This window comes from Oncorhynchus mykiss, chromosome 16 (genome assembly GCF_057628025.1).
Source record: "Oncorhynchus mykiss isolate SJ-2025 chromosome 16, ASM5762802v1, whole genome shotgun sequence".
NCBI lineage: Eukaryota > Metazoa > Chordata > Actinopteri > Salmoniformes > Salmonidae > Oncorhynchus > Oncorhynchus mykiss.
Genome location: NC_143037.1, coordinates 73,610,030 through 73,635,135, shown reverse-complemented (window position 1 = coordinate 73,635,135; position 25,106 = coordinate 73,610,030). Strand labels below are relative to the sequence as shown.

The following is a 25,106-nucleotide window of genomic DNA, read 5'->3' as shown; positions in this document are numbered from 1 at the left end:
AACTCATTCAAAATACAACCCTTTTGAAATGGCAATTCTTTGCCGTGACCCGGATTCAGACCGGGGTTCCTGCGGCCACAACGCAGAGTACTAAACACTATACGATCACAGCGAGCTACCAAAGATTGCTTGTAAAGCCTACTCATGCTCTGACAGAGACCTGTACAAGCTGGCTGAACTCTTCATTTAGCACTCGAAATGAATCAACTGAAGAACCAGCTGAACTTGAGATAGTTGGTACGTTGTAATTCTTTGAAAAAGTTCCCTTTTTCCGTGAAATTGGAATATCTCAATTGCATCCTCCTCACATCTTTTCTCCTCCCATCACTCCAAATTCTCAAGACTCATTGGTTGAGAAAAGCAGAACAGTCTCCACTCTGACCTTTCCACCAATGACATGTTTGAAAAGGCTCTGCTGAGATTCGAACTCAGGATCTCCTGTTTACTAGACAGGCGCTTTAACCAACTAAGCCACAGCGCCTGTAGATGCCAAGTATGTTGCAGGTAAGAAAACCGCCACACGTATTTATATCAAACATGTCTCATTCATTTAACCCATATCTCTTGTATTGTCCCTGCCTGCAAACAAAGTTTGACCTTGGGATAATAAAGATGGGTTTGGACTTGATTCTAGGCTATGAAACATACTGTATATTTGAAATATATATTTTGAAAAAAGACTGAAATCTTTAATTCTTTGTGTGTTTTATTATTTGTATTAGTGCATGTGAATGACCTGTAATTTTAGGTCATGGCATTTTAAAGCAGATTACCTGAGTAAAAAAAACAAAGAACATTTTAATGTTGAAATAAGTTGCCTATCATAGCGCACATAGTGGAACAAAAGCAGAAATGATCAATAAAACAGCAACAGATATAACTCCCTATCTGTTTGACAGGAGAAAAGACAGAACACGAGAGCTTTTGATTGGAGGCAACTCTAAACACTAATTACACAAGTAAACACTTCCATGTGCTCTCTCTGTCATCCACAGGCTTTCATCCCTCTCTTCACACACAAGGAACAAGCGCACCATCCCTTGTTCCCAATCAAGTCGGTGGCTGTCGGAGATGCTGAAGAAAAGGCAAGAGTGTTTTACGTTGAATTGATGAGGCTTGAGTCGGAAGAAAACAAGTGTGTTTTCAAGTCGAACGAAGATGATTCGCTGGTGACACAGTCTATGCGTGCAGAAAAAGCTTCCTAGCCGTTTCTGTCTGGTTTAATATCCACCACACAGAGACACATAGTGGAAAGAGAAGAATAGAGAAACACATAACATAGGCTACAGCATAAAAGCCCTTCATAATAAATGCTTCCTCATTGCATACATGTACGACATATACACAACAGATTTCCATAAAAAGTCAAGAGTAGGCATCTTCATTTAAAATCTTAGTGCAAGTAACAGTAGCTAAAAGTATCAATAATGACAATACACATCACAATAACGTCTCCTCTTTCAACATTCTCACAGCCATCTCTACCACAAAACAGAGCAGAAATATAAAAATGACCATCCTCTTCTTCCATACCAACACATTCTTCCCTTTTCTCTAAATCTGATACTTTATCCTTGAACAAACCTGAAGGCAAAATACTGTACACACCAAAACTCCCACAATAAATCTACATTTCACCACAGTCACAGAACACATTCAGTACTAACATCCTAGGTGACCCAGGTGTAGGATTCCGTCCTGTGCTGTAGGAGTTATGGGTGAGGGGTCAGTTGACCCAGGCGTAGGGGTAGAAGCCATTCTTCTCCCACAGTTGGCAGCGCTCAGCAGAGTAATCATGGACCACAGAGAGGGTATGGTTCAGGAGAGCAGTGGCTGCTGGGTACTCTGGCCACTGCTCCGGCATCTTACCTGCAATAGAGGAGGAGAGAGGGATGGAACAAACAGAAGAAGAGATGAGGGATGGAGAGAACAGAAAGAGAGATGAGGGATAGAGAGAACAGAAAGAGAGGAGAGGGATAGAGATATGAGGAAAATAGATGAGGGATAGAGAGAACAGAAAGAGAGGAGGAGAGGGATAGAGAGATGAGGAAAGGTTTGTGGTAAATGTCTAATTCCAATGGTCTGAGCTGAATGAACACTGAGTTCAACCAATCTAGGAGAGGTGTTTGTGTTCCAGCCCCTGCCCCTCTCTCACCCTCCTTAGCGAAGTGGACGAGGTGCTCTGTGAGGAGCTTCTGGAAGGCAGTGTCCTGGGCGGAGAGCGGTCCCCCCAACAGCTTCTCTAGACCCCCGAAGAAGGTGAAAGAGTCCAGGCCGTGGAAAGAGAACCGGCTGGGGAACGACCACAGACCCTCCGAGGAGTTGACGGCACGAGATGGAGTGTGTGTCACCACGTACCGATACACAGGACTGTGGAGGGCCGCTGGGAACACACACACACACATAAAACAAACACACAAAACAAACACACGCACACACACAAGCAGTTCAAAACTCTATCCTATCACTACTGTTCACTAACAGATGAGTGATTACATCAGTGAAGGGTGGACAGGAGGCATTTCCAAAGCATTCTAATTGGTGTCTTCTCTGAACAACTACCTGTCTCTCTTTAGTGCCCATTCTAATTGGTGTCTTCTCTGAACAACTACCTGTCTCTCTAAAGAGACCATTCAACAACAACAAAAATTCTGTCCATTATCATAGAGTGAATGCTAACCCTTTGGCTCACGTGAATCTCCTGGCTGTCAGCGTAGCCTACCTGCAGCCCTCTTGGCCAGGTCGTTGTTTGGGCAGGTGACCCTCATGTCCGACACCATCGTGGTGTAGGCCCTCTCTGGGCAGCGGTCAGGAGTGGGGCACAGGGCCGAGCTTGGGTACAGATCCAACGCCTCCTTAGGAAGACCCTCTCTGAAGGGGCTCAGTTTATCTGTGTGGGACACAGATGAGAGGCTTTGGGAAAAGGGCAATATGGTAGCAGGAATAAACTGTAAAGGGCGGCAGGGTTGAAAATATGAGAGAGAGGCGGGTAATGGAGAAAAGAGTTGAGTTTCCCTGGGTTTCAATGGCCACAAGTGATGAGGGAGAAAAGGCCCAGTTTAGCAGGAGCTACTTTCCCACAGCCATAAACTTCCTCAACAGCTCAATAGACTGTGGATGTAATCACTGTTTTATGTTCGGTCTTAGTATTCTGTCTGTCTATCTGTTAATGTCTGGTTTTTTTTTTTTTGTGTTTTTTTTATTATCTCTTACAGGTCTACGATGTTTGATAATGTGGAGATGAATTTCCTCCTTGGAGAAAAATCTAATCTAAATAAGGCATTTTACAGATTGATCGATATTGACCCCGAGGTTACCGTATTCTCACCTGTCACAAACCACCCGTAGTCTCCCCATGTCCACATGGAGATATTCTCATACGGTGGGCTAAAGTGCACACACACACACACACACACACACGCACGCACGCACACACACATACGATTATAAAGTGAATTGTGTATTTCTTCTGCAGATAATACTTTTTTTGAAGACCACACATAATACTTACAAAAAGTCAGTCTCCTGCTCAGTGGTCCCTATGAGGAATGGAACATCGTTGAAGACTCCTCCTTTCTCCCACATCTCAAAGGGAGGAGCTGGGAGGACATGCCTGTCCACCACTGCTACGGGCCCCACAAAGCTGTCCTTAGTGGGCAGGTCCATCAGATCATCTGCCCCCCACGACGGGTACTCCTTCCATGGGATGGCCTAGAGCGGAGTGGAGAGAGATAAAGAGAGACCCACATGAAGCTCGTTTCTCCCTTAAGGCAGATTTTACAGTTTACGTTGTCGTACTGTCTGTACCCGTAGTATCAGTGTGGTGGAGAGCTTCCGGAGGCAGGCCAGGTCATTGCAGCCAGTCTTGTTCAGGAATAGCAGGTTGTCATCCTCTGCCTTCTCCAGTGATGCGTTATACACATAGGAGCCGCTCATATCCACCGCCGCACGAAACAGACCCCTTGCCAGCGGAGACATCATCAGAGTCCACACCGACGTCCCACCTGTGTGTTGTGTGTGTGTGTGTGTGTGTGTGTGGAAGGGTGATGGGAAGAGAGTAGACAATGAGGGTTAGGGTTAAAAATTCTAAAGCAGTTAAGGAAGCTGTGTTCATTCCTTCAGCCAACTATACTGCTACAAGCACATGCTAACATAAAGTAGCATATTTTGTTTTCATCCTTTTCAATGTTCGGTAAAAATGATTGTATTATAACAAAAAGAAAAACTAAATGTTCTTTCATACTTCATTGACAGTACACTCACGTAGCCCATAGAGGCTTATAATAGCTGGTATTTATTACCTGAGCTTTGACCAAATATGGTGACTTTACTGGGGTCTCCTCCAAACACCTTGATGTTCCTCTGGACCCACTGCAGAGCAGCTATCTGGTCCATGAAGCCATAGTTTCCTGGGTGGGGGGTGGGGGGAAACCAATTAGAGATTAAAATCACGTCGAAATACCGCTTTGATGTGGCCTCGTTTTCCTATGTCCTAGTTCCTATTTTCAGAAGCTCCATCTAGCCTAGTGTACCTAAAGGTTCCTGGTGTCAATACCCTGAACCCTTTCAGATCAGAAGGGAAATAGGAGGTATTCAGATATGGAATCTTTCTGTTCTCGCCGATGACTGTGCGTGAATGTGAGTTGAAAACAATGTCTTTATGTAATTTTATGGGTCGTTCCATATCAAGCTGTATGTGTGTGTGTGTGTGTGTGTGTGTGTGTGTGTGTGTGTGGTGTGTGTGTGTGTGTGTGTGGTGTGTGTGTGTGTGTGTGTGTGGTGTGTGTGTGTGTGTGGTGTGTGTGTGTGTGTGTGTGTGTGTGTGTGTGTGTGTGTGTGTGTGTGTGTGTGTGTAAAGCATAAATGGTGTAGTGTCCATGAGAAAGAAAAATATTAACTTTTATTATTAACCTGGCCAAGATGAAGCGTAGCAATTTGACACATACAACAACACAGAGTTACACAAGGAATAAACAAAACATAGTCAATAATACAGTAGAACAAAAGAAAACAAAACGTCTATATACAGTGAGTGCAAATGAGGTAGGTTACGGAAACAAATAGGCCATGGTGGTGAAGTAATTACAATATAGCAATTAAACACTGGAATGGTAGATCGGCAGAAGAGGAATGTGCAAGTAGAGATACTGGGGTGCAAAGGAGCAAGATAAATAAATAAATACAGTATGGGGATGAGGTAGATAGATGGGCTGTTTACAGATGGGCTATGTACAGGTGCAGTGATCTGTGAGCTGCTCTGACAGCTGGTGCTTAAAGCTAGTGAGGGAGATGTGAGTCTCCAGCTTCAGAGATTTTTGCAATTCGTTCCAGTCATGGGCAGCAGAGAACTGTAAAGAAAGACGACCAAAGGAGGAATTGGCTTTGGGGGTGACCAGTGAGATATAACTGCTGGAGCGCGTGCTACGAGTGGGTGCTGCTATGGTGACCAGTGAGCTGAGATAAGGCGGGGCTTTACCTAGCAGAGACTTGTAGATAACCTGTAGCCAGTGGATTTGGCGACGAGTATGAAGCGAGGGCCAACCAACAAGAGCGTACAGGTCGCAATGGTGGGTAGTGTATGGGGCTTTGGTGACAAAACGGATGGCACTGTGATAGACTGCATCCAGTTTGTTGAGTAGAGTGTTGGAGGCTATTTTATAGATGACATCACCGAAGTCGAGGATCGGAAGGATGGTCAGTTTTACGAGGGTATGTTTGGCAGCATGAGTGCTGCAATATAGGAAGCCGATTCTAGATTTAATTTTGGATTGGAGATGCTTAATGTGAGTCTGGAAGGAGAGTTTACAGTCTAACCAGACACCCAGGTATTTGTAGTTGTCCACGTATACTAAGTCAGAGCCGTCCAGAGTAGTGATGCTGGACGGGAGGGCAGGTGCGGGCAGTGATCGATTGAATAGCATGCATTTAATTTAATTTGCATTTAAGAGCAGTTGGAGGCCACGGAAGGAGAGTTGTATGGCATTGAAGCTCGTCTGGAGATTAGTTAACACAGTGTCCAAGGAGGGGCCAAAAGTATACAGAATGGTGTCGTCTGCGTAGAGGTGGATCAGAGAATCACTAGCAGCAAGAGCATCATCATTGATGTATACAGAAAAGAGAGTCGGCCCGAGAATTGAACCCTGTGGTACACGCATAGAGACTGTCAGAGGACCGGACAACAGTCCCTCCGATTTGACACACTGAACTCTATCAGAGAAGTAGTTGGTAAACCAGGCGAGGCAATCATTTGAGAAACCAAGGCTGTCGAGTCTGCCAATAAGAATGTTGTGTTTGACAGAGTCGAAAGCCTTGGCCAGGTCGATGAATACGGTTGGACAGTAATGTCTCTTATCGATGGCGGTTATGATGTCGTTTAGAACCTTGAGCGTGGCTGAGGTGCACCCATGACCAGCTCTGAAACCAGATTGTATAGCGGAGAAGGTATGGTGGGATTCGAAATGGTCAGTAATCTGTTTTTCAAATCAAATCAAATGTATTTGTCACATACACATGGTTAGCAGATGTTAATGCGAGTGTAGCAAAATGCTTGTGCTTCTAGTTCCGACAATGCAGTAATAACCAACGAGTAATCTAACCTAACAATTCCAAAACTACTACCTTATACACACAAGTGTAAAGGGATAAAGAATATGTACATACAGATACAGTGCCTTGCGAAAGTATTCGGCCCCCTTGAACTTCGCGACCTTTTGCCACATTTCAGGCTTCAAACATAAAGATATACAACTGTATTTTTTTGTGAAGAATCAACAACAAGTGGGACACAATCATGAAGTGGAACGACATTTATTGGATATTTCAAACTGAAAAATTGAGCGTGCAAAATTATTCAGCCCTCTTAAGTTAATACTTTGTAGCGCCACCTTTTGCTGCGATTACAGCTGTAAGTCGCTTGGGGTATGTCTCTATCAGTTTTGCACATCGAGAGACTGACATTTTTTCCCATTCCTCCTTGCAAAACAGCTCGAGCTCAGTGAGGTTGGATGGAGAGCATTTGTGAACAGCAGTTTTCAGTTCTTTCCACAGATTCTCGATTGGATTCAGGTCTGGACTTTGACTTGGCCATTCTAACACCTGGATATGTTTATTTTTGAACCATTCCATTGTAGATTTTGCTTTATGTTTTGGATCATTGTCTTGTTGGAAGACAAATCTCCGTCCCAGTCTCAGGTCTTTTGCAGACTCCATCAGGTTTTCTTTCAGAATGGTCCTGTATTTGGCTCCATCCATCTTCCCATCAATTTTAACCATCTTCCCTGTCCCTGCTGAAGAAAAGCAGGCCCAAACCATGATGCTGCCACCACCATGTTTGACAGTGGGGATGGTGTGTTCAGCTGTGTTGCTTTTACGCCAAACATAACGTTTTACATTGTTGCCAAAAAGTTCAATTTTGGTTTCATCTGACCAGAGCACCTTCTTCCACATGTTTGGTGTGTATCCCAGGTGGCTTGTGGCAAACTTTAAACAACCCTTTTTATGGATATCTTTAAGAAATGGCTTTCTTCTGGCCACTCTTCCATAAAGGCCAGATTTGTGCAATATACGACTGATTGTTGTCCTATGGACAGAGTCTCCCACCTCAGCTGTAGATCTCTGCAGTTCATCCAGAGTGATCATGGGCCTCTTGGCTGCATCTCTGATCAGTCTTCTCCTTGTATGAGCTGAAAGTTTAGAGGGACGGCCAGGTCTTGGTAGATTTGCAGTGGTCTGATACTCCTTCCATTTCAATATTATCGCTTGCACAGTGCTCCTTGGGATGTTTAAAGCTTGGGAAATCTTTTTGTATCCAAATCCGGCTTTAAACTTCTTCACAACAGTATCTCGGACCTGCCTGGTGTGTTCCTTGTTCTTCATGATGCTCTCTGCGCTTTTAACGGACCTCTGAGACTATCACAGTGCAGGTGCATTTATACGGAGACTTGATTACACACAGGTGGATTGTATTTATCATCATTAGTCATTTAGGTCAACATTGGATCATTCAGAGATCCTCACTGAACTTCTGGAGAGAGTTTGCTGCACTGAAAGTAAAGGGGCTGAATAATTTTGCACGCCCAATTTTTCAGTTTTTGATTTGTTAAAAAAGTTTGAAATATCCAATAAATGTCGTTCCACTTCATGATTGTGTCCCGCTTGTTGTTGATTCTTCACAAAAAAATACAGTTTTATATCTTTATGTTTGAAGCCTGAAATGTGGCAAAAGGTCGCAAAGTTCAAGGGGGCCGAATACTTTCGCAAGGCACTGTATATGAATGAGTGATGGCCGAACGGCATAGGCAAGATGCAGTAGATGGTATCGAGTACAGTATATACATATGAGATGAGTAATGTAGGGAATGTAAACAAAGAGGCCTATTTTAAAGTGGCTAGTGATACATGTACAGTGGGGCAAAAAATTATTTAGTCAGCCACCAATTGTGCAAGTTCTCCCACTTAAAAAGATGAGAGAGGCCTGTAATTTTCATCATAGGTACACTTCAACTATGATAGACAAAATGAGAAAAAATATCCAGAAAATCACATTGTAGGATTTTTAATGAATTTATTTGCAAATTATGGTGGAAAATAAGTATTTGGTCACCTACAAACAAGCAAGATTTCTGGCTCTCACAGACCTGTAACTTCTTCTTTAAGAGGCTCCTCTGTCCTCCACTCGTTACCTGTATTAATGGCACCTGTTTGAACTTGTTATCAGTATAAAAGACACCTGTCCACAACCTCAAACAGTCACACTCCAAACTCCACTATGGCCAAGACCAAAGAGCTGTCAAAGGACACCAGAAACAAAATTGTAGACCTGCACCAGGCTGGGAAGACTGAATCTGCAATAGGTAAGCAGCTTGGTTTGAAGAAATCAACTGTGGGAGCAATTATTAGGAAATGGAAGACATACAAGACCACTGATAATCTCCCTCGATCTAGGGCTCCACGCAAGATCTCACCCCGTGGGGCCAAAATGATCACAAGAACAGTGAGTAAAAATCCCAGAACCACACGGGGGGACCTAGTGAATGACCAGCAGAGATGTGGGACCAAAGTAACAAAGCCTACCATCAGTAACACACTATGCCGCCAGGGACTCAAATCCTGCAGTGCCAGACGTGTCCCCCTGCTTAAGCCAGTACATGTCCAGGACCGTCTGAAGTTTGCTAGAGAGCATTGGGATGATCCAGAAGAAGATTGGGAGAATGTCATATGGTCAGATGAAACCAAAATATAACTTTTTGGTAAAAACTCAACTCGTCGTGTTTGGAGGACAAAGAATGTTGCATCCAAAGAACACCATACCTACTGTGAAGCATGGGGGTGGAAACATCATGCTTTGGGGCTGGTTTTCTTCAAAGGGACCTGGACGACTGATCCGTGTAAAGGAAAGAATGAATGGGGCCATGTATCGTGAGATTTTGAGTGAAAACCTCCTTCCATCAGCAAGGGCATTGAAGATGAAACGTGGCTGGGTCTTTCAGCCTGACAATGATCCCAAACACACCGCCCGGGCAACGAAGGAGTGGCTTCGTAAGAAGCATTTCAAGGTCCTGGAGTGGTCTAGCCAGTCTCCAGATCTCAACCCCATAGAAAACATCACTGCTCTAGAGGAGATCTGCATGGAGGAATGGGCCAAAATACCAGCAACAGTGTGTGAAAATCTTGTGAAGACTTGCTGAAAATGTTTGACCTCTGTCATTGCCAACAGAGGGTATATAACAAAGTATTGAGATAAACTTTTGTTATTGACCAAATACTTATTTTCCACCATAATTTGCAAATAAATTCATTAAAAATCCTACAATGTGATTTTTCTCTCATTTTGTCTGTCATAGTTGAAGTGTACCTATGATGAAAATTACAGGCCTCTCTCATCTTTTTAAGTGGGAGAACTTGTACAATTGGTGGCTGACTAAATACTTTTTTGCCCCACTGTATTACATAAAGATGCAGTAGATGATATAGGGTACAGTATATACATATACATATGAGATGAGTAATGATGGGTATGTAAACATTATATTAAGTAGCATTGTTTAAAGTGGCTAGTGATATATTTTCCATCAATTTCCATCAATTCCCATTATTAAAGTGGCTGGAGTTGAGTCAGTGTGTTGGCAGCAGCCACTCAATGTTAGTGGTGGCTGTTTAACTGTCTGATGGCCTTGAGATAGAAGCTGTTTTTCAGTCTCTCGGTCCCAGCTTTGATGCACCTGTACTGACTTCGCCTTCTGGATGATAGCGGGGTGAACAGGCAGTGGCTCGGGTGGTTGTTGTCCTCAATGATCTTTATGGCCTTCCTGTGACATCGGGTGGTGTAGGTGTCCTGGAGGGCAGGTAGTTTGCCCCCGGTGATGCGTTGTGCAGACATCACTACCCTCTGGAGAGCCTTACGGTTGTGGGCGGAGCAGTTGCCGTACCAGGCAGTGATACAGCCCGACAGGATGTTCTCGATTGTGCATCTGTAGAAGTTTGTGAGTGCTTTTGGTGACAAGCCGAATTTCTTCAGCCTCCTGAGGTTGAAGAGGCGCTGCTGCGCCTTCTTCACAACGCTGTCTGTGTGGGTGGACCAATTCAGTTTGTCCGTGATGTGTACGCCGAGGAACTTAAAACTTACTACCTTCTCCACTACTGTCCCATCGATGTGGATAGGGGGGTGTTCCCTCTGCTGTTTCCTGAAGTCCACAATCATGAAGCATTTGTGAACAGCAGACTGGGATAAGGATTGATTGAATATGTCCGTAAACACACCAGCCAGCTGGTCTGTGCATGCTCTGAGGACGCGGCTGGGGATGCCGTCTGGGCCTGCAGCCTTGCAAGGGTTAACACGTTTAAATGTTTTAATCACGTCGGTTGCAGGGAAGGAGAGTCCGCAGGTTTTGGTTGCGGGCCGTGTCAGTGGCACTGTATTGTCCTCAAAGCGGGCAAAAAAGTTATTTAGTCTGCCTGGGAGCAAGACATCCTGGTCCGTGACGGGGCTGGTTTTCTTTTTGTAATCCGTGATTGACTGTAGACCCTGCCACATAATTTGGCTTTCGAAGACCTTAGAAAGACAGGGTAGGATAGATATAGGTCTGTAGCAGTTTGGGTCTAGAGTGTCACCCCCTTTGAAGAGGGGGATGACCGCGGTAGCTTTCCAATCTTTGGGAATCTCAGACGACACTATCTGGATTTGGGTAAAGGAGAAATGGTGGGGTCTTTGGCGGGTAGGGGGAGCCGGGCAGTTGACCGGGGTAGGGGTAGCCAAGTGGAAAGCATGGCCAGCCGTAGAGAAATGCTTATTGAAATTCTCAATTATAGTGGATTTATCGGTGGTGACAGTGTTTCCTAGCCTCAGAGCAGTGGGCAGCTGGGATGATGTGCTCTTATTCTCCATGGATGTTACAGTGTCCCAGAACTTTTTGAGTTAGTACTACAGGATGCAAATTTCTGTTTGAAAAAGCTGCCTTAGCTTTTTTAACTGCCTGTGTATATTTGTTCCTAACTTCCCTGAAAAGTTGCATATCACAGGGGCTATTCGATGCTAATGCACAGGATGTTTTTGTGCTGGTTAAGGGCAGACAGGTCTGGAGTGAACCAAGGACTATATCTATTCCTAGTTCTACATTTTTTGAGAGGGGCATGCTTATTTAAGATGGTGAGGAAGGCACTTTTAAAGAATAGCCAGGCATCATCTACTGACGGGATGAGGTCAATGTCATTCCAGGATACCCCGGCCAGGTCGATTAGAGAGGCCTGTTTAGGGAGCGTTTGACAGTGATGAGGGGTGGTCGTTTGACCGCAGACTCATTACGGATGCAGGCAATGAGGCAGTGATCGATGAGATCTTGATTGAAAACAGCAGAGGTGTATTTGGAGGGCGAGTTAGTTAGGATGACATCTATGAGGGTGCCCGTGTTTACTGATTTAGGGTTGTACCTGGTAGGTTTATTGATAATTTGTGTGAGATTGAGGGCATCAAGCTTAGTTTGTACGATGGCCCGGATGTTAAGCATGTCCCAGTTTAGGACGCCTAGTAGCACAAGCTCAGAAGATAGATGGGGGGCAATCTATTCACATATGGTATCGAGGGCACTGCTGGGGGCAGAGGGAGGTCTATAGCAAGCGGCAACAGTGAGAGACTTGTTTCTGGAAAGGTGAATTTTTAGAAGTAGAAGCTCAAATTGTTTGGGTACAGACTTAGATAGTAATACAGAACTCTGCAGGCTATCTCTGCAGTAGATTGCAACACCGCCCCCTTTGGCAGTTCTATCTTGGCGGAAAACGTTATAGTTAGGAATGGAAATTTCAAGGTTTTTGGTGGGTTTCCTAAGCCAGGATTCAGACATGGCTAAGACATCTGGGTTGGCAGAGTGTGCTAAAGCAGTGAGTAAAACAAACTTAGGGAGTAGGCTTCTAATGTTAACATGCATGAAACCAAGGCTTTTACGTTTACAGAAGTCAACAAATGAGAGCACCTGTGGGGTGGGAGTGGAGCTAGGCACTGCAGGACCTGGATTCACCTCCACATCACCATAGGAACAGAGGAGAAGTAGGATAAGGGTACAGCTAAAGGCTATACGAACTGGCCGTCTAGCACGTTCAGAACAGAGAGTAAAAGGAGCAGGTTTCTGGGCACGATAGCATAAATTCAAGGCATAGTGTACAGAGGTAGGATGTGAGTACATTGGAGGTAAACCTAGGCATTGAATAATGAAGAGAGAGATATAGTCTCTAGAGATGTTTAAACCAGGTGATGTCGTCACATATGTAGGAGGTGGAACAACATGGTTGGTTAAGGCATATTGAGCAGGGCTAGAGGCTCTACAGTGAAATAAGACAGTAATCACTAACCAGGACAGGACAATATTAGAGAGAGGCATGCATAGCCAAGTGAACATATGGGTCCAGTGTCATGTATTGTCATGTTGTGTCTTTCTGTCCTTTCCTTTCACCCTGTCTCCCTCTGCTGGTCGTATTAGGTTACCTTTTCTCCCCCGCTTTCCCCCAGCTGTTCCTTGTCTCCTCTGACTACCTCATCCACCCCTTTTCCCACCTGTTCCCTTTTTCCCTCTGATTAGGTCCCTATATCTCTCTCTGTTTCTGCTCCTGTCTTTGTCGGATTCTTGTTTGTTGTGTTTCATGCCTGAACCAGACTATCGTCATGTTTGCTGTAACCTTGTCCTGTCGGAATCTGCCGGTCTATCTGAGCCTACCTATGTTTGGTTATTAAAGAAGCTCTGTTTAAGTTAATTCGCTTTTGGGTCCTCATTCACTCACCGTAACAGAAGAATCCGACCAAGAATGGACCCAGCGACTTCGGATCCTCTCCACTCAGCCGTCGGGATCCAGGGAGCGATGCTAGGCAGACACGAGCAGGAATTGTCTGTTGCTCGACATGCCGTTGAGACCCTGGCCACCCAAGTCTCCAACCTCACAGAACAGGTTCACCATCTCCGCCTCGATCCACCGGCCACTTCCAGGGCTTTCGAATCTCCGGAGCCCAGAATCAATAACCCGCCGTGTTACTCTGGGGAGCCCACTGAATGCCGCTCGTTCCTCACCCAGTGTGATATTGTGTTTTCTCTCCAGCCCAACACTTACGCCAGGAGCACTGTTCGTGTCACCTACGTCATATCTCTCCTTACTGGACGGGCTCGTGAGTGGGGCACGGCAATCTGGGAGGCAAGGGCTGAGTGTACTAACCAGTATCAGGACTTTAAGGAGGAGATGATACGGGTTTTTGATCGATCTGTTTTTGGGGAGGAGGCTTCCAGGGCCCTGTCTTCCCTATGTCAAGGCAATCGATCCATAACAGACTACTCTATTGAGTTTCGCACTCTTGCTGCCTCCAGTGGCTGGAACGAGCCGGCCTTGCTCGCTCGTCTTCTGGAGGGTCTCCGCGCAGAGGTAAAGGATGAGATTCTCTCCCGGGAGGTTCCTTCCAGCGTGGATTCCTTGATTGAACTCGCTATTCGCATTGAGCGACGGGTTGATCTTCGTCACCGAGCTCGTGGAAAGGAGCTCGCGCTCTCCGTTGCCCCCCTCTCCGCATCACTACCATCTTCCTCTGCCGGCTCGGGAGCTGAGCCTATGCAGCTGGGAGGTATCCGCATCTCGACTAAGGAGAGGGAACGGAGAATCACCAACCGCCTCTGTCTCTATTGCGGTTCTGCTGGTCATTTTGTCACTTCATGTCCAGTAAAAGCCAGAGCTCATCAGTAAGCGGAGGGCTACTGGTGAGCGCTACTACTCCTGTCTCTCCTTCAAGATCCTGCACTACCTTGTCGGTCCATCTACGCTGGACCGGTTCGTCAGCTTCCTGCAGTGCCTTAATAGACTCTGGGGCGGAGGGCTGTTTTATGGACGAGACCTGGGCTCGGGAACATGACATTCCTCTCAGACAGTTAAGGGAGTCCACGGCCTTGTTCGCCCTGGATGGTAGTCCTCTCCCCAGGATTCAGCGTGAGACGCTACCTTTAACCCTCACTGTTTCTGGTAATCATAGCGAAACCATTTCTTTTTTAATTTTTCGTTCACCTTTTACACCTGTTGTTTTGGGCCATCCCTGGCTAGTTTGTCATAATCCTTCCATTAATTGGTCTAGTAATTCTATCCTCTCCTGGAACGTCTCTTGTCATGTGAAATGTTTAATGTCTGCTATCCCTCCTGTTTCCTCTGTCTCTTCTTCACAGGAGGAGCCTGGTGATTTGACAGGGGTGCCGGAGGAATATCACGATCTGCGCACGGTGTTCAGTCGGTCCAGGGCCACCTCTCTTCCTCCACACCGGTCGTATGATTGTAGTATTGATCTCCTTCCGGGAACCACTCCCCCCCGGGGTAGACTATACTCTCTGTCGGCTCCCGAACGTAAGGCTCTCGAGGATTATTTGTCTGTAGCTCTTGACGCCGGTACCATAGTCCCCTCCTCCTCTCCCGCCGGAGCGGGGTTTTTTTTTGTCAAGAAGAAGGACGGGTCTCTGCGCCCCTGCATAGATTATCGAGGGCTGAATGACATAACAGTGAAGAATCGTTATCCGCTTCCTCTTATGTCTTCAGCCTTCGAGATCCTGCAGGGAGCCAGGTTTTTCACTAAGTTGGACCTTCGTAACGCTTACCATCTCGTGCGCATCAGGGAGGGGGACGAGTGGAAGACGGCGTTTAACACTCCGTTAGGGCACTTTGAATACCGGGTTCTTCCTTTCGGCCTCGCTAACGCTCCAGCTGTCTTTCAGGCATTAGTCAATGATGTCCTGAGAGACATGCTGAACATCTTTGTTTTCGTTTACCTTGACGATATCCTGATTTTTTCACCGTCACTCCAGATTCATGTTCAGCACGTTCGACGTGTCCTCCAGCGCCTTTTAGAGAATTGTCTTTTTGTGAAGGCTGAGAAGTGCACTTTTCATGCCTCCTCCGTCACATTTCTCGGTTCTGTTATTTCCGCTGAAGGCATTAAGATGGATCCCGCTAAGGTCCAAGCTGTCATTGATTGGCCCGCCCCTAAGTCACGCATCGAGCTGCAGCGCTTTCTCGGCTTCGCGAACTTCTATCGTCGTTTCATCCGTAATTTCGGTCAGGTGGCAGCTCCTCTCACAGCCCTTACTTCTGTCAAGACGTGCTTTAAGTGGTCCGTTTCCGCCCAGGGAGCTTTTGATCTCCTCAAGAATCGTTTTACATCCGCTCCTATCCTTGTTACACCTGACGTCTCTAGACAGTTCGTTGTCGAGGTTGACGCGTCAGAGGTGGGCGTGGGAGCCATTCTTTCTCAGCGCTCCCTCTCTGACGACAAGGTCCACCCATGCGCGTATTTTTCTCATCGCCTGTCGCCGTCGGAACGTAACTATGATGTGGGAAACCGCAAACTGCTCGCCATCCGGTTAGCCCTAGGCGAATGGCGACAGTGGTTGGAGGGGGCGACCGTTCCTTTTGTCGTTTGGACTGACCATAGGAACCTTGAGTACATCCGTTCTGCCAAACGACTTAATGCGCGTCAGGCGCGTTGGGCGCTGTTTTTCGCTCGTTTCGAGTTCGTGATTTCTTATCGTCCGGGCTCTAAGAACACCAAGCCTGATGCTTTATCTCGTCTCTTCAGTTCTTCAGTAGCCTCCACTGACCCCGAGGGGATTCTCCCTGAGGGGCGTGTTGTCGGGTTGACTGTCTGGGGAATTGAGAGGCAGGTAAAGCAAGCGCTCACTCACACTCCGTCGCCGCGCGCTTGTCCTAGGAACCTTCTTTTCGTTCCCGTTCCTACTCGTCTGGCCGTTCTTCAGTGGGCTCACTCTGCCAAGTTAGCCGGCCACCCTGGCGTTCGGGGTACGCTTGCTTCCATTCGCCAGCGTTTTTGGTGGCCCACCCGGGAGCATGACACGCGTCGTTTCGTGGCTGCTTGTTCGGTCTGCGCGCAGACTAAGTCCGGTAACTCTCCTCCTGCCGGCCGTCTCAGGCCGCTTCCCATTCCCTCTCGACCGTGGTCTCACATCGCCTTAGATTTTGTCACCGGACTGCCTTCGTCAGCGGGGAAGACTGTTATTCTTACGGTTGTCGATAGGTTCTCTAAGGCGGCTCATTTCATTCCCTTTGCTAAGCTTCCTTCTGCTAAAGAGACGGCACAAATCATCATCGAGAATGTTTTCAGAATTCATGGCCTTCCGTCAGACGTCGTTTCGGACAGAGGTCCGCAATTCACGTCTCAATTTTGGAGGGAGTTTTGCCGTTTGATTGGGGCTTCCGTCAGTCTCTCTTCCGGCTTTCACCCCCAGTCTAACGGTCAAGCAGAACGGGCCAATCAGACTATTGGTCGCATCTTACGCAGTCTTTCTTTTCGCAACCCTGCGTCTTGGTCAGAACAGCTCCCCTGGGCAGAATACGCCCACAACTCGCTTCCTTCGTCTGCGACCGGGCTATCTCCTTTTCAGAGTAGCCTCGGGTACCAGCCTCCGCTGTTCTCATCTCAGTTCGCCGAGTCCAGCGTCCCCTCCGCTCAGGCTTTTGTCCAACGTTGCGAGCGCACCTGGAAGAGGGTCAGGTCTGCACTTTGCCATTATAGGACGCAGACTGTGAGGGCTGCTAATAAGCGTAGAACTAAGAGTCCTAGATATTGTCGCGGTCAGAGAGTTTGGCTCTCCACTCAGAACCTTCCCCTTAAGACGGCTTCTCGCAAGTTGACCCCGCGGTTCATTGGTCCGTTCCGTATTTCTCGGGTCATTAATCCTGTCGCAGTTCGACTTCTTCTTCCGCGATACCTTCGTCGCGTCCACCCGGTCTTCCATGTCTCCTGTATCAAGCCCGTTCTTCGCGCCCCCGCTCGTCTTCCCCCCCCCCCCCCCCATCCTTGTCGAGGGCGCACCCATCTACAGGGTCCGCAGGATTTTGGACATGCGTCCTCGGGGCCGTGGTCACCAGTACCTCGTAGATTGGGAGGGGTACGGTCCTGAGGAGAGGAGTTGGGTTCCCTCTCGGGACGTGCTGGACCGTGCGCTGATCGAGGATTTCCTCCGTTGCCGCCAGGTTTCCTCCTTGAGTGCGCCAGGAGGCGCTCGGTGAGTGGGGGGGTACTGTCATGTATTGTCATGTTGTGTCTTTCTGTCCTTTCCTTTCACCCTGTCTCCCTCTGCTGGTCGTATTAGGTTACCTTTTCTCCCCCGCTTTCCCCCAGCTGTTCCTTGTCTCCTCTGACTACCTCATCCACCCCTTTTCCCACCTGTTCCCTTTTTCCCTCTGATTAGGTCCCTATATCTCTCTCTGTTTCTGCTCCTGTCTTTGTCGGATTCTTGTTTGTTGTGTTTCATGCCTGAACCAGACTATCGTCATGTTTGCTGTAACCTTGTCCTGTCGGAATCTGCCGGTCTATCTGAGCCTACCTATGTTTGGTTATTAAAGAAGCTCTGTTTAAGTTAATTCGCTTTTGGGTCCTCATTCACTCACCGTAACACCAGTAAGTGGTTGGCTGGCTGGGGACATAGCGATTCAGACAGTTAGACAGGCCGATGCTAAAAAGCTAACAGTTAGTAGGCCAGGGCTAAACAAGCTAGCAGCTAGTAGACCGGGGCAAGCTAGCAGTTAGCAGGCCGGGTTAGCAAGCAAGCAGTTAGCATGGGCTAGCAGTTACAGACCGGGCAGGTAAGCTACCAGTTAGCAGGCCGGGCCGGAAACTAGGAGTTAGTATCATCCCTGAGATGTTTCTACAACTTGATTGGAGTCCACCTGTGGCAAAAAATGTCTGCAGCATTGATGGTCCCCAAGAACAGTGGCCTCCATCATTCTTAAATGGAAGAAGTTTGGAACCACCAAGGCTCTTCCTAGCGCTGGCCGTCGGCCAAACTGAGCAATCGGGGGAGAAGGGCCATGGTCAGGGAGGTGACCAAGAACCCAATGGTCACTAACAGAGCTCCTCTATGGAGATGGGAGAACTATCCAGAAAGACAACCATCTCTGCAGCACTCCACCAATCAGGCCTTTATGGTAGAGTGGCCAGACAGAAGTCACTCCTCATTAAAAGGAACATGACAGCTCATTTGGATTTTGCCGAAAAGGACTCTCACACCATAAGATGAAACCAAGATTGAACTCTTTGGCCTGAATGCCTAGCGTCATGTCTGGAGGAAACCAGACACCGTTCATCACCTGGTCAATATCATCCCGACAGTGAAGCATTGTGGTGGCAGCATCATGCTGTGTGGATGTTTTTCAGCGTCAGGATCGAGGGAAAGATGAACGGAGAAAAGTACAGAGATCCTTGATGAAAACCTGCTCCAGAGAGCTAAGGACCTCAGACTGGGGTGAAGGTTCACCTTCCAACAGGACAATCAACCTAAGCACACAGCCAAGACAATGCAGGAGTGGCTTTGGGTCTGAATGTCTCTGAATGTCCTTGAGTGGCCCAAACAGAGCCTGATTGAACATCTCTGGAGAGACCTGAAAATAGCTGCGCAGCGACGCTCCCCATCCACCATGACAGAGCTTGAGAGGACCTGCAGAGAAGAATGGGAGAAACTCCCCAAATACAGGTGTTCCAAGCTTGTAACGTCATACCCAAGAAGACTCAAGGCTGTAACCGCTTCAAAAAAACTACTGAGTAAAGGGTCTGAATCCTTATGGAAATGTGATATTTCACAGAAATGTAAAAAAATAAATAATGTTTTTCCTTTGTCATTATGGGGTATTGTGTGTAGATTGATGGAAAATAAAAAATGTAATCAATTTTAGAAGGCTGTAACGTAACAAAATGTAGAAAAAGTCCAGGGGTCTGAATACTTTTCGAATGCACTGTATATCACCTCCAGCTATCCAAATCACATTAAAGCTCATTAAATAGATATACACAATTTTAAACAACGCCACTGAGAGAACAAACATTAACATAATGAATATTTCATCACTCTGTTGGTGTTAGAAATAGTTTGTTAAAAGATTAAAACCTTCCTATTATCATATCTTAAATACAACATCATCTATGTTGTGTGAAACTGCTTGAGACATCAAGACCTCGTTTGGCAATACTGTAAAAACTTTAATGTGCCAACTGCTAGAGACTGACCAGAGGTATTGGTGGGGGAGCCCTCCCTCAGTAGCTCCAGGGCCAGGAACCCAAATGCGTTGAGCCTGTAGTTAAAGCTGACATAGACCATCCCTGTCTGGGCTGCTAGCTCCTCTGTGGGCGAGTAGCCCTCCTCTCCTCCACTAAGCATGTGAAGGTAGCCCCCATGGATCCAGACCATGACGGGTAGGGCAGCGTCGGGGCTCAGGGTGGGAGTCCACACGTTCAGGAAGAGGCAGCTCTCCTGGCCAATCACCTTCCCCGTGTCTGAGAGCGGCTGCACCTGGGGACACTTGCTGCGGAAGCGGGTGGCATCCCCCACACCGTTCCCACACCAGGGTTTGGCTGGAGGGGCCCAGCGACGTTCCCCAATGGGGGGAGCAGCGTACGGGAGGCCCTTGAACGAGTAGGCCCCATTTCTCTGCAATGATAAAGACGACCAATAGTATTTCATTAACTCATTAACTATGAGTGTTCACTGGAGGTAATTCCGTATAAGCCCACATGGTCAAGGCACATGTCACTGAAACATTCCACTCCTCAATCCTTTACCATCTTCTATTACAGGGTTCCCCAACAGGCGGTGATCTTGTTTATTCAAATTGTATTGTTGGACATAAAAGACTGTAAAAAATATAAGCAAATCAGCTTCAATTGATTGAAATCTGTTTCAAAGTATTCCCATGCATAATATACACTCAGTGGACAGATTATTAGGTACACCCATATTGGGTCAGACCCCCCTTTCCTCCAGAACAGCCTGAATTATTCGGGGCGTGAGTTATACAAGGTGTCGGAAATGTTTGTTCGTCAATTGGTATCAAGGGACATAACATGTGCCAGGAAAACATTCCCCACATCAATACACCACCGCCACCCGCCTGTACCGTTGACACCAAGGCAGGATGGGGCCATGGACTCACGCTGCTCACACCAAATCCTGACTCTGCCATCATTATGACGCAACAGGAATCCGGGATTCGTTGGACCAGGCAATGTTTTTCCATTCCTTCATTGTCCAGTGTCTCCCCCATGGAGACACTTCTTCTTGTTTTTAGCTGGTAGGAGTGGAACACAAGTGTGGCTGTCTTCCACAACCGACCGTGACAGGAACTGACGAATTGTGCGTTTCCGAGATGCCGTTCTGCTCCGTTATTTGCGGCCCCGCTTGTTATCTTGTCGTTCTCCTTTGACCTCTCATCAACGTGCTGTTTTCGCCCACAGGACTGTCACTGACTGTTTTATCTGTTGTCGCCCACAGGACTGCCACTGACTGTTTTATCTGTTGTCGCCCACAGGACTGTCACTGACTGTTTTATCTGTTGTCGCCCACAGGACTGCCACTGACTGTTTTATCTGTTGTCGCCCACAGGACTGTCACTGACTGTTTTATCTGTTGTCGCCCACAGGACTGTCACTGACTGTTTTATCTGTTGTCGCCCACAGGACCGTCACTGACTGTTTTATCTGTTGTCGCCCACAGGACTGTCACTGACTGTTTTATCTGTTGTCGCCCACAGGACTGCCACTGACTGTTTTATCTGTTGTCGCCCACAGGACTGTCACTGACTGTTTTATCTATTGTCGCCCACAGGACTGCCACTGACTGTTTTATCTGTTGTCGCCCACAGGACTGTCACTGACTGTTTTATCTGTTGTCGCCCACAGGACTGTCACTGACTGTTTTATCTGTTGTCGCCCACAGGACTGCCACTGACTGTTTTATCTGTTGTCGCCCACAGGACTGTCACTGACTGTTTTATCTATTGTCGCCCACAGGACTGTCACTGACTGTTTTATCTGTTGTCGCCCACAGGACTGTCACTGACTGTTTTATCTGTTGTCGCCCACAGGACTGTCACTGACTGTTTTATCTGTTGTCGCCCACAGGACTGTCACTGACTGTTTTATCTGTTGTCGCCCACAGGACTGTCACTGACTGTTTTATCTGTTGTCGCCCACAGGACTGCCACTGACTGTTTTATCTGTTGTCGCCCACAGGACTGTCACTGACTGTTTTATCTATTGTCGCCCACAGGACTGCCACTGACTGTTTTATCTGTTGTCGCCCACAGGACTGTCACTGACTGTTTTATCTGTTGTCGCCCACAGGACTGTCACTGACTGTTTTATCTGTTGTCGCCCACAGGACTGCCACTGACTGTTTTATCTGTTGTCGCCCACAGGACTGTCACTGACTGTTTTATCTATTGTCGCCCACAGGACTGTCACTGACTGTTTTATCTGTTGTCGCCCACAGGACTGTCACTGACTGTTTTATCTGTTGTCGCCCACAGGACTGTCACTGACTGTTTTATCTGTTGTCGCCCACAGGACTGTCACTGACTGTTTTATCTGTTGTCGCCCACAGGACTGCCACTGACTGTTTTATCTGTTGTCGCCCACAGGACTGTCACTGACTGTTTTATCTATTGTCGCCCACAGGACTGCCACTGACTGTTTTATCTGTTGTCGCCCACAGGACTGCCACTGACTGTTTTATCTGTTGTCGCCCACAGGACTGTCACTGACTGTTTTATCTGTTGTCGCCCACAGGACTGTCACTGACTGTTTTATCTGTTGTCGCCCACAGGACTGTCACTGACTGTTTTATCTGTTGTCGCCCACAGGACTGCCACTGACTGTTTTATCTGTTGTCGCCCACAGGACTGTCACTGACTGTTTTATCTGTTGTCGCCCACAGGACTGTCACTGACTGTTTTATCTGTTGTCGCCCACAGGACTGCCACTGACTGTTTTATCTGTTGTCGCCCACAGGACTGTCACTGACTGTTTTATCTGTTGTCGCCCACAGGACTGTCACTGACTGTTTTATCTGTTGTCGCCCACAGGACTGTCACTGACTGTTTTATCTGTTGTCGCCCACAGGACTGTCACTGACTGTTTTTTTGTTTGACGCACTATTCTCGGTAAAACCCTAGACACTGTCGTTTGTGAAAAGCCCAGTCGGACGGCCGTTTCTGAAATACTGGAACCGGCGCGCCTGGCACCGACGATCACATCACGGGGTGAACATGGTGGTGTACCTAATAAACTGGCCACTGAGTGTATGTGATCGTATACAAATGTAAGCAAGGTTTGAAATAATTAAGTTTTGGTCAAATATTATATCCGTTTGGGCTTCTTGCGGTCAGTTTGCAGTTTACAAATTATTTGTAATTATGTTCCAGCCCCGTGACCACCAGCTGAATTAAAAAAATAAACGGCCTGCGACTGAATCTAATTGATGATCCCTGTTCTATTAGGTCTCGATGCTCTTTACATTGTAGGCATATGGGGGAGAAACCATACAGTACAATTGGTTAAAAATGTTTAATATGGCTGAACATTGTTTATTTTTTTTTGGTTTTTTTTTGTAAAGCTGAACATTGTTTCTACTCTTTCCACCAACAATGTGCAGACATCAACCCACCTGTCTCCCCTGGAACTCTCCACAGTCAGTAGTGACCTGGGCTGAGCCAGGGGGCAGAGTCTGGGCCACGTAGGCCAGGTACCCAGCCAAGGTGAGCAGGGATAGCACCCCCAGGCAGACGAGGAAGATGCAGCGTCTGGACAGGACCAGGAATGGGCTGACGTAGTGTCTGCGACGCACATACTGCACCTCCTCCTCTCCTTCCTCTTGTACCAGATAACGATACTCTGTCCCCTCGGGGACCTCAAAAACGTCCTCATTCATCTTGGCTCTATGAGGGAAGCACACAGGGGAGATCAGTGCAGAGCAGGGATTTGCACAGTAGATTAGGCCAATAAGGCAGTTTTAGGACAACATGCAGGATTAGGGTAAATTCCAATTTAGTTTTATTGAACCTTTATCCAGGTTAGTCTCATTGAGATACAATCTATTTTTCAAGAAAGACCTCTCTTCATGGGACAAATATTGGAGTAACTCATGAAGTGGAGAATTTGCCATTCATTTGAATTACACACCATCCCAAACGAACCCCTAGCCCCCATAAACTAACAAGGCTAGCCCCCTACCAAAACACTCTTGTTCATGGCCTCTTGTCATCTGAGAGTATCCAAGCTACACAATAATAACGCTATCACTAGTGTACTTGAAAAGTAGCAGACGGTTTATAATGTGTTTGTAACGGGTTAATAGGTAACATAGTAAATTGATGATAAATAATATATAACTGTATGGCTAATTGATATGCCAAAGCAAATGTAAATTAGATTGAAGAATAGTATTGAGAACAATCAAGTGTAAGGTTCATCCACAATAGTTATTAAGACTTCAGGTGACGCCTATGTGAGCGAATTTCCTTATTGCATTGTTAGAGGATCGAGCGCGCAGTTAAAAGCAGAACCGCTGGTTTCCCACGTCCTGTGAAACAATGTTGCAATCGTTCATGGGCACACCATATTCCCAAAGAAAGAAAATCTAAAATCACGTCATTACAAAATTGCGTTATTTATTTAAAGATGATAGGAGTTTCATGCATGGCAATGATGATAAACAATATTATTACTCACACTAAGGCAGGATTTCTAACTGCTTTTTAAAGGCTCATTTGACTTGTCTCAGGAATGTGCCTCCCGTTAAACTCCATGAAACAAAACAATGTAAACAAACTTCAGAAACATTAACTTCCATTGTGGTCTAGAAAAACACTACAAGTCTAAAATACCGTTTATAGAAATGTTGCCATATAACGTATGCAATGATAACTTACAATATTCAATCCAGTTGTTCAAAAACAACTTTTGACGCAGCTACTGTGTGTGTGATCCCTCAACTAAAAATGGCTGCTGGGTAACAACTTGTTTTTTCTTCATACTTAAAGGGGCAGCTTACATTATAAGGGGATGTCTATGCACATTTATGACTTAATAAATGAAACATATTCAGAGGTTTAAAAAAAGTGAACAATTGTCATACTTGAGTAAAAGTAAACCGTAATAGAAAACGACTAAAGTGAAGTACAAATAGGGTCAAAAATACTTAAATAGTACTTTTACTTTAACCTTTATATATCTAAGAAAGTCAGTTAAGAACAAATTATTATTTGCTGTATAAATGAAGCTTGATTTGATTTGAAACTGGAAAATGAGCTGAACGCATACTATGACTGACAGTCCATACTGTATATTTTGCATTGCATCAACCAAACTTTTTCAATCCATTTCTCCTTATGCATGATCATATTTTTTTTGAGTACCCACACGGTCCCCACATGCTTTCCCAAGTGTGTTTTATCTGGGCTGAAGATGGGTACATATCCTGCATATTAGCTAGCTGTTTCCCCACACTTGTTGTTACTAATTTAGCTAACTTACAGTTTTGTCTGTCATTCTTTTTTCACTGCTAATTGGTGTGATAATGTTCGCTGGTTAGCCAACCCCAAAAGAGATAAATATCAGAATTACATAATAAACCAGCCAGTCAGTTTACCATCAATCAACGCTTCAAAAAGAGAGCCCTTTTGCCGTGACATTGTGTATCGCAATGCCGTGACCCGGATTCGAACCGGGGTTGCTGCGGCCACAACGCAGAGTACTAACCACTATACGATCACGGCGAGCTACCAGGGCTCGTGTGTAGGGCGGAGATTTGGAG

The 25,106-nt window shown here is 46.4% G+C and overlaps 1 protein-coding gene and 1 non-coding gene across 4 annotated transcripts; both read right to left on the bottom strand.

Annotated features, from left to right (window-relative positions):
- Window positions 1-688: 688 nt before the first annotated feature.
- On the bottom strand, window positions 689-25,052 carry si:ch211-71n6.4 (uncharacterized). 3 transcript variants are annotated; one of them, XM_021567110.3, is made up of 11 exons: window positions 24,223-24,326; window positions 24,023-24,093; window positions 22,959-23,229; window positions 19,526-19,946; window positions 4,302-4,409; window positions 3,808-4,004; window positions 3,512-3,711; window positions 3,329-3,387; window positions 2,723-2,890; window positions 2,156-2,383; window positions 689-1,869 (listed from the first exon to the last, which is right to left on the bottom strand). In XM_021567110.3, the coding sequence occupies exons 3-11, from the start codon at window positions 23,220-23,222 to the stop codon at window positions 1,727-1,729; spliced, it is 1,788 nt and encodes a 595-aa protein (XP_021422785.1). In that variant the 5' UTR covers window positions 23,223-23,229; window positions 24,023-24,093; window positions 24,223-24,326; the 3' UTR covers window positions 689-1,726. The 3 variants fall into 3 exon arrangements, with proteins under 3 accessions (XP_021422785.1, XP_021422786.1, XP_021422784.1); XM_021567111.3 differs by lacking the exons at window positions 24,023-24,093; window positions 24,223-24,326 and adding an exon at window positions 24,942-25,052; XM_021567109.3 differs by lacking the exon at window positions 24,023-24,093 and having other exon boundaries at window positions 24,223-24,329.
- On the bottom strand, window positions 24,997-25,068 carry trnah-gug (transfer RNA histidin (anticodon GUG)). Its single transcript has one exon. It is a non-coding gene; the product is annotated as a tRNA-His (tRNA).
- Between the last annotated feature and the right edge of the window lie 38 nt (window positions 25,069-25,106).

Coding starts and splice junctions, on each gene's coding strand:
- si:ch211-71n6.4 (XM_021567111.3), bottom strand. CDS start 23,222: ATGAATGAGGACGTTTTTGAGGTCCCCGAGGGGACAGAGTATCGTTAT. Junction 3,712..3,807: donor CCACCACACTGATACTACGG/GTACAGACAGTA, acceptor ACTCCGCTCTAG/GCCATCCCATGGAAGGAGTA. Junction 3,388..3,511: donor GAGCAGGAGACTGACTTTTT/GTAAGTATTATG, acceptor TGTGCACTTTAG/CCCACCGTATGAGAATATCT.